General features: G+C 40.6%; 1 protein-coding gene across 1 annotated transcript in view; it reads left to right on the top strand.

Annotated features, from left to right (window-relative positions):
• The window catches only part of ANO2 (anoctamin 2), a 536,951-nt gene that overhangs the window by 295,727 nt on the left and 226,461 nt on the right, over positions 1-14,763 (top strand). Inside the window, exons 12-13 of the mRNA XM_036759072.1 lie at positions 627-709; positions 5,941-6,048. Of these exons, the coding sequence (XP_036614967.1) occupies positions 627-709; positions 5,941-6,048 (191 nt within the window). The remainder of the gene's footprint in view (positions 1-626; positions 710-5,940; positions 6,049-14,763) is intronic.

The following is a 14,763-nucleotide window of genomic DNA, read 5'->3' as shown; positions in this document are numbered from 1 at the left end:
TTCCAGGCATATGGAGTTAGTTCACACTTAGAATTTATTTTTTTAATGAAATAAGTAAAAAAAAAAAGCACAACATGAGATTGTACTATAGTAAAAATGCATAAAAGTAGGTATTTTGTGAACTTTTACATCTTTAGAATCTCTTTACATTCATCCTGTGTCCACTGTCATCATCCCACTATCCGTGGGCTTTTTCCTTTCACTCATTAGTTATATAATTTAAGGAAAGTAATTTGTGTGTGTGTGTGTGTGTGTGTGTGTGTGTGTGTGTGAGAGAGAGAGAGAGAGAGAGAGAGAGAGAGAGAGAGAGAGAGAGAGAGAGTATACATACATTGAGAGGAGAATGGGGATTCTTTGTATATCTCTTGGTATCTGAGGATGTGGAATATTTGCTTTGGATTTGGTCTTGCTTAGAAATAAAGGGTTGAATTAATTGTTGTAAGGGAAGGGGAAGGGCTCCCATTTGAACCACAGGGGTACAAAGAAGCATTATCTTGAAAAGCCTAACTGAGTGTTTCTCTCTCTCTCTCTCTCTCTCTCTCTCTCTCTCTCTCTCTCTCTCTCTCTCTCTCTCTCTCTGTCTCTCTGTCTCTCTGTCTCTCTGTCATCTACTTCTTCACCCTAAGCCACCATGTTTTTGGAAAACTGGAAGCGGCTACAGATGAGACTAGGCTACTTCTGGGACCTGACTGGCATAGAAGAGGAAGAAGTGAGTTTTCTTGCACATCTGGCCCCCCTTCCCCTGGGAGTTTCTGCTGTCTTGAGGAGATGGGGGATGGGGAGAGAAAAAATCTGGTGCTTGTTGGTGTCTGCTCTTTGCTTTCTTTCCTTCCTGAGATACCCCTAGAATACCAGTCATATTAAGCCAGATTTTTATCCAGCTGCTTCAGTATTCTCTTCTATGAAATAAGATTGCATCACTGGTAAGCACTGGGCCTTTGTGGTGGCTCTGAATTGGCACTTCCCTCTGCTACCCTGCTACCCCAATCAGAATAAAGGCAATGAATCAGATAAATCTTAACTAATATAGATACAAATCCTTTTAAAAAATTCTATAGATTTATTTTAGGACTTTTGTTTCCTTGGGGACAAGGAGCACTATTGTCTCTACTGCCATAAGTGGTCTCTCAAAGACTGCCCTTGAACTTTTGTATGTGTATGTCCAAGTATCTCCTGTCAGATTGTTTGCAGGTAGGGATGAGAGAAGGGAACTGGTTGTCAAATCTTCCTTAACATTGCTGGAAAGAATAACGAAAGTTCTGGCAGATTATTCTGGCTGTGGGAAACTGGGATAAGAACAAAAAGGTTAAGGGTGGATTCTCCTAAAGACAAGTTTTCCAGAACAAATGATGTTAAACTAAGAAAATTGCTTCAGGGTGTGATGAGACAACTAGTGTTTTGTTGGGTGCTCATGATAAATAGAAAGCATGAAGGTACGTGTAATAAGTAGCAGAGCCAGAATTCAAACCCCGGCACCTCCTGTGACTCCAAATCTAATAGTCTTTCCACTTTGCCAAGATGACTTTCTCTCTGGCCGCAACTAGTAATGGAACCCAGCTAGCCTAGTTTGTTTTGGTTTCCACAGCTTTCCTTAGCCATAGGTACCATTTATTAATCTTTGGGAGTATTGGTGATGGAGAAAAGGGCCTTTAAAAACGTGGCTTCAGGTGATATGTGGTGGGTGTTGTGTTGGTAAGCAAAATGACCTTTGTTTTGAGTGACTCAGTGTATTTCGTTGAGCCTTGCTTGGGTGCTGGGCCCCAGGCCCAGAGCCCTATTAGGTGTGGAACCTATGTGGGTGCGTATTGGTGACTGGAGTGGGCCCAGGATGGGGCTGGCTTGGGGGAGGTGTTGACTCCAGAGCCATGCCCTATTGGGTGTTGACCTAATCTATGTGGATGTGAGCCTCCCAGGGTCCTGGGGGGAGGGGCCAACTCAAGAACCAATCACCAGAGCCTGGGCTCTGGTCATTCAGATGATGCTTGATGATGTCAAAAGCTCTATAAGAGGAGAGGAGATAGCTTGAAGATCCCTTTTTCTGTTGGAGCAGCAGTGGTGGTGAGTGTGATGCTGGGACAGCTCTTGTTCTGAGCTCTTGGGCTGAACCTAGATGTTGGTAACTATGAATTGTATGGGGTCTGTCTGTTGATGTTTGTAATTTGTTTGTATTTTGTTCTGAAGTTCATGGTGCTGGCTTTTTCCCCTGAACTAAATGAATGTTCTGAAGTTCAGGGTGCTGGTCTCTTCCCCTGAAGTAAGTGAATGAATCTGTATTTGGTCTGTCTGTTGATGCTTGTAATTTGTTTGTATTTCTTCTGAAGTTCAGGGTGCTGGCTTTTTCCCCTGAACTAACTGAATGCTGTCTGTATGCTGGATTAAAGTAAGCTTGTCAACCCCTTCGCCTTGCTTTCCTTGGTTAAGCAGATCAAAAGAACCTGTGCTTTCCCGGGTGCCAGCAGCTTTCTGGGTGCTGGCTGTGAGTGGATCTTACACCCCCACACAAGCTGCTAGCTGGATTGTGGAAACAAATGGCGTACCAATTACACAGGAAACTAAAACATATCATTCACAAGAAAGCAAAACATATCATTCAGCGACATTCCCAAATATTTGTTTACAACACAAACATGACCCACCCCTAGGTCCCAGCAAGATAATCTTGTCAATCATTCCCAAAATACTTGTTCTACAATTCAGATGTCCACCCCTAGATCTTTGTATCCATTACATAGGATCAATAATATCATAACAATAAAACAATACAGCAAGGATAATACAAAATAAGTACACAGAACAGTATCATCATTCACCCCCACTTGAACTATTGGGGCTCAAAATCTTGGGGTAAGGGGTGAAGGTCTCATTTTCCATAGATTCTTCTTGCTGAAATTGGACATAGAGCTGTCCCTGCCCCAAGAGTCCCATTCCAGAGGTCAGTTCTTTAGCGAGGTGGCAGGAATTCCAAGAATGCTATGTGCTTAGGCAGTCACCTGAAAGTGTAGGGTGCTTAAGCCTAAAGGAGACAGAACTAGCAACAAGGTTAATCAAAACAAAGAACAAATAGAGTAGGCAAGTATGGGCTATTATCCTTCAAATAAAATCGTCTCCAGTTTGGTTGAGATTCCAGTTATTCAAAGATCCAATATCAGAGCCAACTCAGGTGGGAAATGTTTCTTTTCAAAAGGAACACAATGAGGAAGCCAAAAGGATCCCATCCTAGATAGAGACTAAGATTGCCCTCAAGGCTTTTTCCCCAGATACAAACTTTCATCCGTTAATCACACAAGATCACCTTCCCTCTGAGTGGCTTGTGGCATTTATCAGCATCAGCCATACTTGTGGAGTCCATGAATCTATTGTTATAGTCCTATTCATGGTAAAATATACAAAGGGTATTTTTTCACAAGGGATAATAATCACTTGAACTATCCTATCATTTCTACAAAATTGTACAGGTTTTTCACCCTTTCAGCACAGTCCTCTGGGGCCAGGCTTATCAGCTTAAGCCCTGGGAAGAAGGGATTATCTCCTGCTCTGGGCCCCTGGGAAACCTCGCCCAGCACTTCCACCCACCTGTTTTCCTTCAGGCCTTCCTTGCTCCTGAGGCTCCACAGAACCATAGCCACCCCAAGTACAAAGAGCAGTCCAAAAACAGGGAAACATTCAACCAACCCAGCACCCCAAAACGCCATGCTTTCCTGTTAAAGGCAGATCCTGACCCCGACTACGCCATTTGTTTCCACAATCCAGCTAGCAGCTTGTGTGGGGGTGTAAGATCCACTCACAGCCAGCACCCAGAAAGCTGCCGGCACCCGGGAAAGCACAGGTTCTTTTGATCTGCTTAACCAAGGAAAGCAAGGCGAAGGGGTTGACAAGCTTACTTTAATCCAGCATACAGACAGCATTCAGTTAGTTCAGGGGAAAAAGCCAGCACCCTGAACTTCAGAACAAAATACAAACAAATTACAAACATCAACAGACAGACCCCATACAATTCATAGTTACCAACATCTAGGTTCAGCCCGGGAGCTCGGAACAAGGGATGGCCCAGAGTCACACTCGCCACCACTGCTGCTCCAACAGAAAAAGGATCTTCAAGCTGTCTCCTCTCCTCTTATAGAGCTTTTGACATCATCAAGCATCATCTGAATGACCAGAGCCCAGGCTCTGGTGATTGGTTCTTGAGTTGGCCCCTCCCCCCAGGACCCTGGGAGGCTCACATCCACATAGATTAGGTCAACACCCAATAGGGCATGGCTCTGGAGTCAACACCTCCCCCAAGCCAGCCCCATCCTGGGCCCACTCCAGTCACCAATACGCACCCACATAGGTTCCACACCTAATAGGGCTCTGGGCCTGGGGCCCAGCACCCAGCAAGGCTCAACGAAATACACCGAGTCACTCAAAGAAAACAAAGGCCATTTTGATTACCAACACAGATATGGGCAAGGGAGATTCAGTGTCATGAAGGAGCTGCTCCTAGAGGTTGGCTATAACCTCCCTTGATATTTGTAAAATAAGGGGACTGTACTTTGACAATCTCTGAAGTCCTTTCTGGCTCTGGATCCAATGGTTAAGGCAAACAGGTAGCCATGGAACTGGAGGAAAGGCTGTGCATTTGTAGGCCTGAATAAGAGGAGTTTTGGGAGGTGGGCATTGGGGCAAGAATGAAGTCTTGGAAGAATATGCTCAGTATCATGTGACCATAGAATCAGAGCTAGAAAGAAATTTAGAGTTTAGTGACTATAACCATCTAATTTCATAAATGAGGACACTATAGAATCCCAAGAGGTTAAATAACTCTCTGAGGTTATGCAAATAGTAAACACTCAAGCCAGATTCGAACCAGGGGGCTCATCTCACTTCCAGTGCTTTTCCCAGATATTCCCTTCCCCATCCAGTTAGATTTTGGATTTTGGTGATGCCTGTAAGGATAGCTGGTGATTCTTCCATTTCCTACAGTCTCACCCAAGGAAAAGCATGTCGAGTATCTTGGAATCATAGAACTAGAAAGGATCCATCTTTTAATCTCTTAAGTGCTTTGACTCCTTTGTCGGGATCTTCCCTTCTATCTCACAAGATTGCTAGCTAGGTAGATTTATAAAAATCATTTTGGAGGATGATTACCAAGGACTTGGTGCAGAGAGAGAGATGGTCTAATGACGAGTACTCTCAAATCAGTGGTGGGGTTAAGGAATGGGAGGGGTAGTTGGCGCTTCATTTGGTTTAGGATCCAAGAACTCCTCTCATCCCAACTCACTGATCGTGCTATTATCCTGGCTATCTGGGTTCCCTGACCCCAGGGGAGTTTACTTCTTTGTTTTGCATGGTTTAATACAAACCAGTGGTGTTCCTTGGGTAGTTCTCATTGACTGTATGTAAGGTTGAGCCAAGTAGTGGTTTTGCTTTTTGATGTTTGTTATCAGCTATTTGGGGAAGTAGAGTGATGGAGCCCAAACAGATGTTCTGTACCTATTTTACTTGCAAGCAACAGGGACACATCTGGCCTTCTAGATCAGAGATGACTGAGTCTTTATGTATTGGGTAGGAGCTGATTTTGATGGGATGGCCAGCACCACTATTGTGTTTTCAGTTAAACTGTTTGTGATACAAAGCATGCGGTTTTCTTTTGAAGCAGCTGACCTGCTAATGTCTCCTTTTTCTTTTCTCAACATCTGCACTACACGAAGGAGAACATTCAGGTTTGATTTTCAGTGTGGTGACAGATATCTGTGTTTTCCTTCTTCCCTTGTTCTCTGTTGTGTTTTTTTTGTCCCCACTCCTTGTGATTGACCTGTAACAGTTAATGGCTTACCTTGCCCATCCTGAACCATAGTTTTCATGTATTTGTGATGTTTGGCTATTTTCCACTGGCTAAGAACTCTCTTTTTTTTAGTCTTCCTGACCACCTTTCTCTTCTGGTCTTATTTTGTGTTTTAGGAACACTCCCGGCCTGAATATGAAACTAAAGTTCGAAAAAAGATGCTGAAACAACATAAGACCCAGGTCCAGAAAATGGAAGCAGATAAAACTGAGAGTGAGGATGAGGTAAGTTGCTGAGGTTCACTTATCCTTATTAATTTTAACTTCCTGAGGTGGTTTTCCTGTTGTTTCTGAAACTACTTGATGAATGAAAGGTTAGACTATTGGAGGTGGGTGAATTCCTTCCTCATTGATGAGGTAAAATAAATGAGAGGAAGAATTTTCTTTTTGTTGCTGCAGCCAAGACTTATGGGAAATGGTCATCAATCATACTTTGGTCAACATTTTGCTTTCAACTGTTTTTTTCACTCTGTGAAAGGTAGATAATGTTAGGGGAAGGGAGGGAGGCAATCTAGACTCTGTTCACCTTGGCTGTATCAAATTCTTGAGCTTCTATGTTCAGTAGTAATTTCAGGGGATACACTACAAAAAGGCCGGTAGGGCCCAAAGTATCCAGCCACAAGGTCAGCTGCCTAAGCTGCTATCACAATCTCTAGCATCCTTGAGAAACCACGTATAGGATGGTGGTTATGGTTCTTCATTTGTACTGCATTTTGAACCTTAATGATGTCTTGCTAGACATTCAAGAAGATACTATAGATGGTGTGTGTCTCCTCTTCTCTCCTCAACTATCTCCAACCCGTTGCCCCCAGTGTTTCTGTTCCTGACAAATATGGACTGAGTGAAATGATAGAGTTTTAAAAATGTTTTGTTTTTCACATTTGCCTTTGCTGCATCTTGAATTCGAATTTGTCATGAATTCATTTTATTTCATTTTACATACTTGGAGTTAGGATTTCTTCATCTTAACTTGCAAAATTATGCAAAGTCAAAGGCAAAGGAATGTGGTATTTTTTTTATACCAGAACACAGGCTCTCTCTTCAATAGCACTTCAGCGTAAGACAGAGAGGCCTTCTGCTTGCTCAGAGTTGTGTTGTTTGGAAATTATTAATTTGTTCTTAGGAAAAATAACCATCACTTTCACTACCACTACCTCATGCAACAATTTCACTATCAAAAAAGATTCATCAATTGGCATTATTTTCATCCTTCTCTCTATTCCAAGTACTTTTGAATTATTTCTTCCCCTTTCTCTCTCTCTGTCTCTCTGTCTCTCTCTCTGTCTCTCTCTCTGTCTCTCTGTCTCTCTCTCTCTCTCTCTCTCTCTGTCTCTCTCTCTCTTTCCCTCTTTCCTCTCTCTCTTTCCCTTTCCCTCCTTATTCCTCTCTATCCCTGCCTCTTCATCCCCCCCCACTTTGAATTTTTCCCTGTCTACTGTTCCTCCCCCTATTTACAAAATATCATAGATTTATACCTGGAAAAGACTATGCAAAGCATCAAATCCAGCCTCATCATTTTACAGATGAGGAAACCAAGGCCCAGAGAGGCTTGCCTTATTTCCCTCAGGTAGTGAGGGTCAGGGTTCTCTGGCTAAATCCTGTGTGCTTACACAGAGTGTTCTGCATTCTCCTAGACCTGGAATAAACAAGCCATTTTATTTTATTTTATTTGGCTTACTTACATTTGACCTAGTAAGTAGCTGCTTTCATAGAATCAGAGAATCTTGTTTCATTTTTTCATTTCATGCCTCTTGCCTTTTAATATATTTCATTTGAATCCCTGTTTATACTTGTTTTGGAGTTGATCATTCCTTCTACATCTACAATAATTTTTTATACTCCAGTGAATTCATTGCTTTATACATCTCTCTAGCTATGTTTTTTTAATTGGGGCTTATACTAAAGGTCAGGATCTGCCACTTGAGGATGTTTTAGGGGAGGTGGTTAACCCTGCTTAGTTCAGAACCCTGGGTTCCTGTGCTCACCTCTAGCTCTTAGGGCTAGGCTTTCGCTGATTCTTCATGTTGCAATGCAGTGGATTCTCTGGGCCCCCTGTGTGAGGAACAACAGAATCCCTGAGCCTAGGGTGTTCTAGTCTGAGGCCAATGGTTTCTGTGCTGGTTTCTGCTCACTGCTATTCCCTAGGACGTTCAGGATTGGGGCTTTCTAACCACTCTGGGGTTTTCTTGAGAGAATGTTTGATCTTGTTGCCTTAACAGAGCTTTGTAGTCTCTATAGATCCCTGGGCCATCTCTGGTTATGCTAGGAAGTTAATCAATTCCCTGGTTGTCTTCTCTTTATATTCCCAGCATCCAGCATAGTGCCTAACCCTTTAGTAGCTTCTTGATATATGTGTGTTGATTAAACTGGCTCTTGGAGACCTAGGTTCAAATCCCATTATATGTGTTGGTACTGGCTTTAATGGTGTTCCCTTTCCCTGTTCCCCTCTAGTTTCTGACTGACTTCTTGTGCATTTCCAAGATGGAAAGAGTCGTTATATTTTCTCAAAGGATTTTTTCATCCTTATTCCATCTAGCGCATGCTTCAGGGTTTAATTGAAGGGCAAGTTTATGGTAGCTGGATGGTCTGCCTCTTGTTCACCCAGCCGTTCTTGACCGATATGTCCTTATATCCTTTCTAATCCATAAAATTGGCAAAGATGATAAAAGATGGAAATTTTAGGTTTCAGATAAACAGCACATTGGTTCACACATTCCACTCTGTCCTTAAAATACAAATACACAATTAAAAAAAACTTTCCTGATTCTGCTCATCTTTTAAAGCTGTCATCTCAGAAAAAGCCCCCTCTGCCTCCTTTTATTATCAATTTCCAGAAAACATTTGTCTCTTCTTGCTGTCTCTGCTTCTTCACTACCCAGTCATTTGTCAATCCTTTGCAGTCAAGTTTCAGAACTAACACTGGAATCAAACTGATTTCTGAAGCCAACAGCAATTCTAAATTGTGCTAACCTTTTTTTTTTCTTAGACTTTGTCCTTCTGGACCCCTCTATACTTTTGATAACATTGACTCACTTGGTTTTATTGTCGCTGTTCTTTCCCTTTCCTTCTCCCTCTTTTCTCTCCTCCCCTCCCCTTCTCTCCTTGTCTATGATCTTGGGAATTCTTATTTTCATACAGTATAAAATCAGGGGATTTAGACGAACTGATCCCTAAAAGTCCATTTTAGATTTAAAATCTAAATCCTAAGGTATTGTTTGTGGTGCTTGTGTTGTTCAGGTCATTGTTACAAAATGAATTTCCTGTTATTTCCTCTAATATTGTATTCAAGCATTTTCGATAAAATTATGTTGCAAATTGCTCCTTTTATAAGGAAAAAAAACCCTGGGATTTCCTTGGGAATGACCTGAATCACTGAATTTTAAAGTTGGAAAGCCAAATCTCAATAGCCATCTTGTCTAACTCTTACATTAAAAAATCCAATACAGTGTTCTCCAAAAGTGGTCATTCAATCTCTATTTGAAAATGCTCCCAGTTTGGATGCCAGTTCCAATGGCAACCCTTTATACATATAGATAGATCTATTCAGAAGTTTTTCCTGCTATTAAACTTAAATTTGCTTATTTTCAATCTCCATCCACCACTCCTTGTTCTGCCCTCTGGACAGACTAATCCCCTTCTGTATAAAAGCCATTGAACTGTTTGAAGATAGCTTTCATATCTCTCCAAGATGTCTTTCTCCCAAGCTCAGTGCCCCTCATTCCTTCAACATTCTTATGTAGGATAGATGCAAGGCCTTTCGCCCTTCTGGCTACCTACTTCTTGACAGCTTATCAAAGTTCTTCCTTAACTGTGGCATCCAGAATTGAATGCAGTACTTCAGATTGACAAGAGCAAAATATGGTGGAACTCTCACCTTTCCTCCTAAAAGCTCTACCTCTCTTAATGCAGGCCGAGAGATAGCTTGTAAATGAGTTCTTACTATCAGTTAATCAATTCTCTGATTGTCTTGTCTTTATATTCCCAGCATCTAGCATAGTGCCTAACACTTTAGTAGCTTCTTGATATATGTGTGTTGATTAAACTGGCTCTTCGAGACCTAGGTTCAAATCCCATTATTCACATTTACATAGTTACACAACATTTTTCAACCAAAATAACCCTATAGAATAGATGATGCAAGTATTATTATCCCCATTTTACAGGTGAGAGAAATGGACCTTGGCAAAGTTATGGGACCTTGGGATAAATGAGAATGAGTGGTAGCCTTACTCTTGGATTGGTTTCATCAAGTATTTATTCAGGCCCTGCCCTAAGTACTGGGAATACAAACACAAGATACAAACAAAAACAGAACAATTCTTCCCTTCCATTCTATTGGGCTGACAACATGTTCATAAATAAGCATATACAAAATATATTGACAATTAGTATAAAGTAAATTTTTGGAGAAGAGTGCACTAGCAGTTGGGTGGGGAGCAAGAAAGACTTTATGTACACAAAGCCAAGGAGAGCACAAGAAAGGCTTCATGTAAAAAGTGACAGGAGCAGAATTTTGAAAGAAGCAAGGGATTCTGAGAGGAGGACATGAGATGGAGAGTGTATTCCAGGTATGGGACATAGTGAGATGAGATGGAGTATTTTGTGAGGAAAATCCAGAAGGATATTTTGGCTTGGCCATAGAGTACAAGGAGGAGAGAAATGCATCCTAAGTTGGAAAGATAGACCAGGTTGTAAAAGTACTTTAAAACTTAAATGGAAGAATATATATTTGTTCATATAGGCAATAGAGAATTATTGGAGCTTATTAAGTACAGAAATGACGTGGTGAGACCTGCCCATTAGAAAAATCACTTTGGTAGCTGTGTAAAGGGTGGATTGGATGGGGAAGAGAGATTCACTACAGGGAGAATGATTAGCAGGCTATTGCAGGCATCCAGACAAAAGGGGATGAAAACTAAGGTGGTGGCTGTGTGAGGAGAAAGAAGGGGAGGGAAATGAGAAATATTTTGGAGGTAGTCATGACAAGATTTAGCGTCTATTGGTTCATGTGGCAAGGAAAATTGAACCAAGGATAACAGCAAAATAAACTTGACCCACTAGGAAAGTTCAAGAGGAAGATAGATTTCAAATGATGAAAGATGATGGATTCCTCTTCCTTACCAATTCATGTTCCCAACAATTTTGAATCTCATTCAGTAGAATTAATTGCCTTTATTGTGAATCACAGAAGGAAAAAAATCCCCCTTCTGTGGAACTTTCTATTACCACCTTGAAGGAAGAGTCAGACAACAAGACAAAGAAAAGTACATGGTTCTGAATCCCAGGTTTATACTCACTGGTGTTTCCCTGGCTCACATTTTCTAACAAAGGACTGTGTTAGAAGGTGGATGGCCATTTGCCTAATACTCTCTAGATTGAGGGCATGGAGAGCAAATACATATAGACACATGCAAATTAATATACCGTCTGTATATTTTCTAAAGGGAACTGTTTCCCCTAATCAGAACCCTTTTCCCCACCTGTCGAAATGATCTTCCTAAAGCACAAATATGATCATATCTGGCCATTAGAATAGTCCTCTGTTCTAAAGTCTTCACTGTCTTCCTATTTACTTTGCTAAAATACTCTTGACTTGGCATTTAAAGACTTTCACTATATAACTCCAGTCTACCTTTCCCAATTTATTTCATATTAATCCCCTTCACATACTCTTTGTTTTAACCAAACTGGGTTACGTAGTTTTACCCAAATTCAGCATCCCATCTCTCGCTTCTCTCTCCTAGAATCTTTAATTTCTTTCAAGGATTAATTGATATGGCACCTCCAACGGCAAGCTGTTCCTGATCCTCATACTTGTTAGAATGTTCTCTCCCTCTCCATTTCCCTCTCCTTCTCTGTCTCCCTTCCTCTTCTTCCCCCCTCACCAAATTGTTTTGTTTTTTGCTTGTCTAGTTATATATTGTTTCTCTATAGCAGAATGCAATAGCAATATCCTAGAGTAAGGGACTGTTTTTCATTTTTAAAAAATAAAATAAATGAATAAAAAATATTTATTAAGTGCTTACCATGTGCCAAGTAGTATGCTACATGCTGGGGATACAAACAGAAAAAAAAATGAGTTCCTCCCCTCAAGGAGTTCATACTCTAACTGGGGGAGCCAATATATAAAATAAATTTTGTCTGTAAGACACATGGAAAAACCTAAAAAGTCTAAAGCTTCAGTTGCTAGTACGGGTTACAGGTAGTTAGGTTGGCTTTGTAGCTCTAATTCCTTGCACATCATAGGAACTTAATAACTATCTATTTAAATGAAGGAGAAAGAAGTAGTCATTGGAGTAACCCATCTGTTGCACATATAGTCAGGTAGAAAGAGCTCTGAACGTGGAGTCAAAGGACAAAGGTTTTAGTTAGCAGCTTTGTGACCATTAACCTCTTTTAACCCGAGTTTCCTCATTTGTACGACGAATACATTTGATGATTGCTATGGCCTCTTCTAGTTCTGATATTTTTATTTAGTTCTAAAGGAGAAACTAATTTGGAGGAACTATTTTGAAAGAACCAACGTGATCGTGATCAATGCCCATGAATAGGAAGGCTGTCGTATGGCAAGTGTGAATGTTAATGTAACCTTTGCTTGGATCACTTACCAACTTTAAAGGGCCTTTAAAAATAACAATCTGTTTAACTTATTCCTGGAATTTACATCATAGAACTAGTTTTCGCCCAAGCATTTAACCTATAAGGATGAAAGGACCTGTCCTCCAGGTACTCCCTGGTCTTACTTGTTGTATTGTACTCAATGAATGTTTTATAAGAAGCATTGAAACTAGAAGAACATTTGCCAAGAGGAGAACTTCAGATGAGATGCGTGTTAATTTACTGTTGCAGCACACCACCCTGGGGACAATTATTTCAAAAGAAAACTCATCTAAAGTTAAAGTAGCTAAAACATTTACAACAGATGCCTCTGGCACTAGCAGCAAACACACATGGGAAATGCATTATGCATGACTCTGCTGCCTTTGACAAGAAGGAAGACATAAACAACAGGAAGCTCAGAGATAGTCACAGAGGGGAGAGAGAAGGAGGCCCTGAGAAAGATAACAGTGGGATTTTCAGTTTTTTTCTCTGTCTTTTTGGGCAAAGATGGGATGTGATTTGGATGACCCATAAAGATCTTGGAGAATTATTCCTGTTCTTCATTGAAGCCTTTGAATAAAGCCACCATCTCTCTCTCTCTCTCCTGTTATCTCTAAACTTATCAATCAGTCACTCAGGCATTTTCTATGTATCATAGGGGTAGCTAAGTGGTACATGGGATAGAGCGCTGGGCTTGGAATCGGGAAGACTCATCTTTATGAGTTCAAATACGGCCTCAGACACTTATTATCTGTGTGACCCTGGACAAGTCACTTAACACTGCATCAGTTTCCTCATCTGTAAAATGAACTGGAAAAGGAAATGGCAAACCACTATATCTTGCCAAGAAAACTCCAAATGGCGTCACAAAGAGTCAAGTCGGCCAAGACTGAAATGACTCAGCAACAATAACAATTATGTCATATTCTGTGCTAGACACTGAGAATATGAAAGCAAAATGTGAACTAGTCCCCACCTTCAAGGAGCTTATATTTTATTGGCTGGAAGGAAACAACATGTGCACAGATAAGTACACACACATATTATAGACAAAGTAATTTTGGACAGATTATTTAACCTGTCTGGGCCTCAGTTTCATTGCATATAAAATTAGTTTGATCTAAGTGATAGAAATCTTGCATGAATCTGGTTATATTTTTGAGGCTGTAAAGCACAACTTGACACTCACTTGATTAAAAAAAAAGACACAGCCTAAGTCATAGCCTAAGATTCTTTCCCTACTTCATTTTATCATTATGAAGAATCACCCAACTGGTCAAGGAGAAATTCACTACAGAGAGGGAAGTGACTTTTCCTGAAAGTCACACAGCACATGAAAAATGTAGATCATGTTTGAAATCAGCTCTTCTGTCTTCAGGTATAGGGATGATTCTATTTTGCCCTGCTAGCATATAGCTTTTCATAATGGAAGATTTTCCTGGGAAGTGTTTGGGACCACATTTAAAAAAATTTTTTTGGTGAATTATGATCTTTCTGCTGTACTTTTGTTGGGTGTTAAGCACAGATCTGACAGAAAGGTCTTAATGCTAAAATCTGCTATATGCTTGGTTTGCATGAAGCAGCAGCAGACTAAGTTATTATATTTCTTATGTGTCATTTTGAAATGGGAGCTGTTAATCCATGCCATCTTCCTCAGTGAGACAGTTTTGTTATAGAATTCAATAAACATTCAATGCCTACTGTGTGCGTGGCGCTCAGGTACCATCCTTGCTTCCATGAAATTGACAGTTCAGCAGTGGCTACAATGGCACATACACATTTAACTATACTGCATGGGACACGTGCTATAGGCGATCTGAAGGAAGATAGGTCATTATTACTACCCTCTTGTAGCATGTGATATCTGATGTGTATTAATGGAAATAGCAGATGTGTCTGTGATGGTGTGGGCAGAGATCACACAAATTACAAGAGACATCATGAGCAAAGACTAGGAGACACAGAAGCATAGAGAATCTAATCAGTCTGTTAGCATTTATTAAACAGCTACTGCACACGCTACTATATGCCAGACCACTACGTTTAGTGCTGTGGAAACAAAGAAGAGCAAAAAATAACCCCTGCTCTCAAGAAGTTCATAGTCTAATCAGGGAGACAATATGCAAACAATTACATTTAATTTTTTAAAATTCAATTCTGTTTTATTTTTAGTTCTGATTTCTCACTTTCCTTCCTCCTCCATTGAGAAAGCAAGAAAAAACAAGCTCGTTACAAATATGAATAAATGTAAAACACATTTCTATACTAGTCATGTTCCGCTCCCCACCTTGGCCCCCTCCCAAAAAAAAGGAAAGAGGAGAAAATAAGCTTTAATCTGTA

Source organism: Trichosurus vulpecula, chromosome 5 (genome assembly GCF_011100635.1).
Source record: "Trichosurus vulpecula isolate mTriVul1 chromosome 5, mTriVul1.pri, whole genome shotgun sequence".
NCBI lineage: Eukaryota > Metazoa > Chordata > Mammalia > Diprotodontia > Phalangeridae > Trichosurus > Trichosurus vulpecula.
Note: the sequence above shows the minus strand (reverse complement) of the source record. Positions and strands in the feature narration are given on the sequence as shown.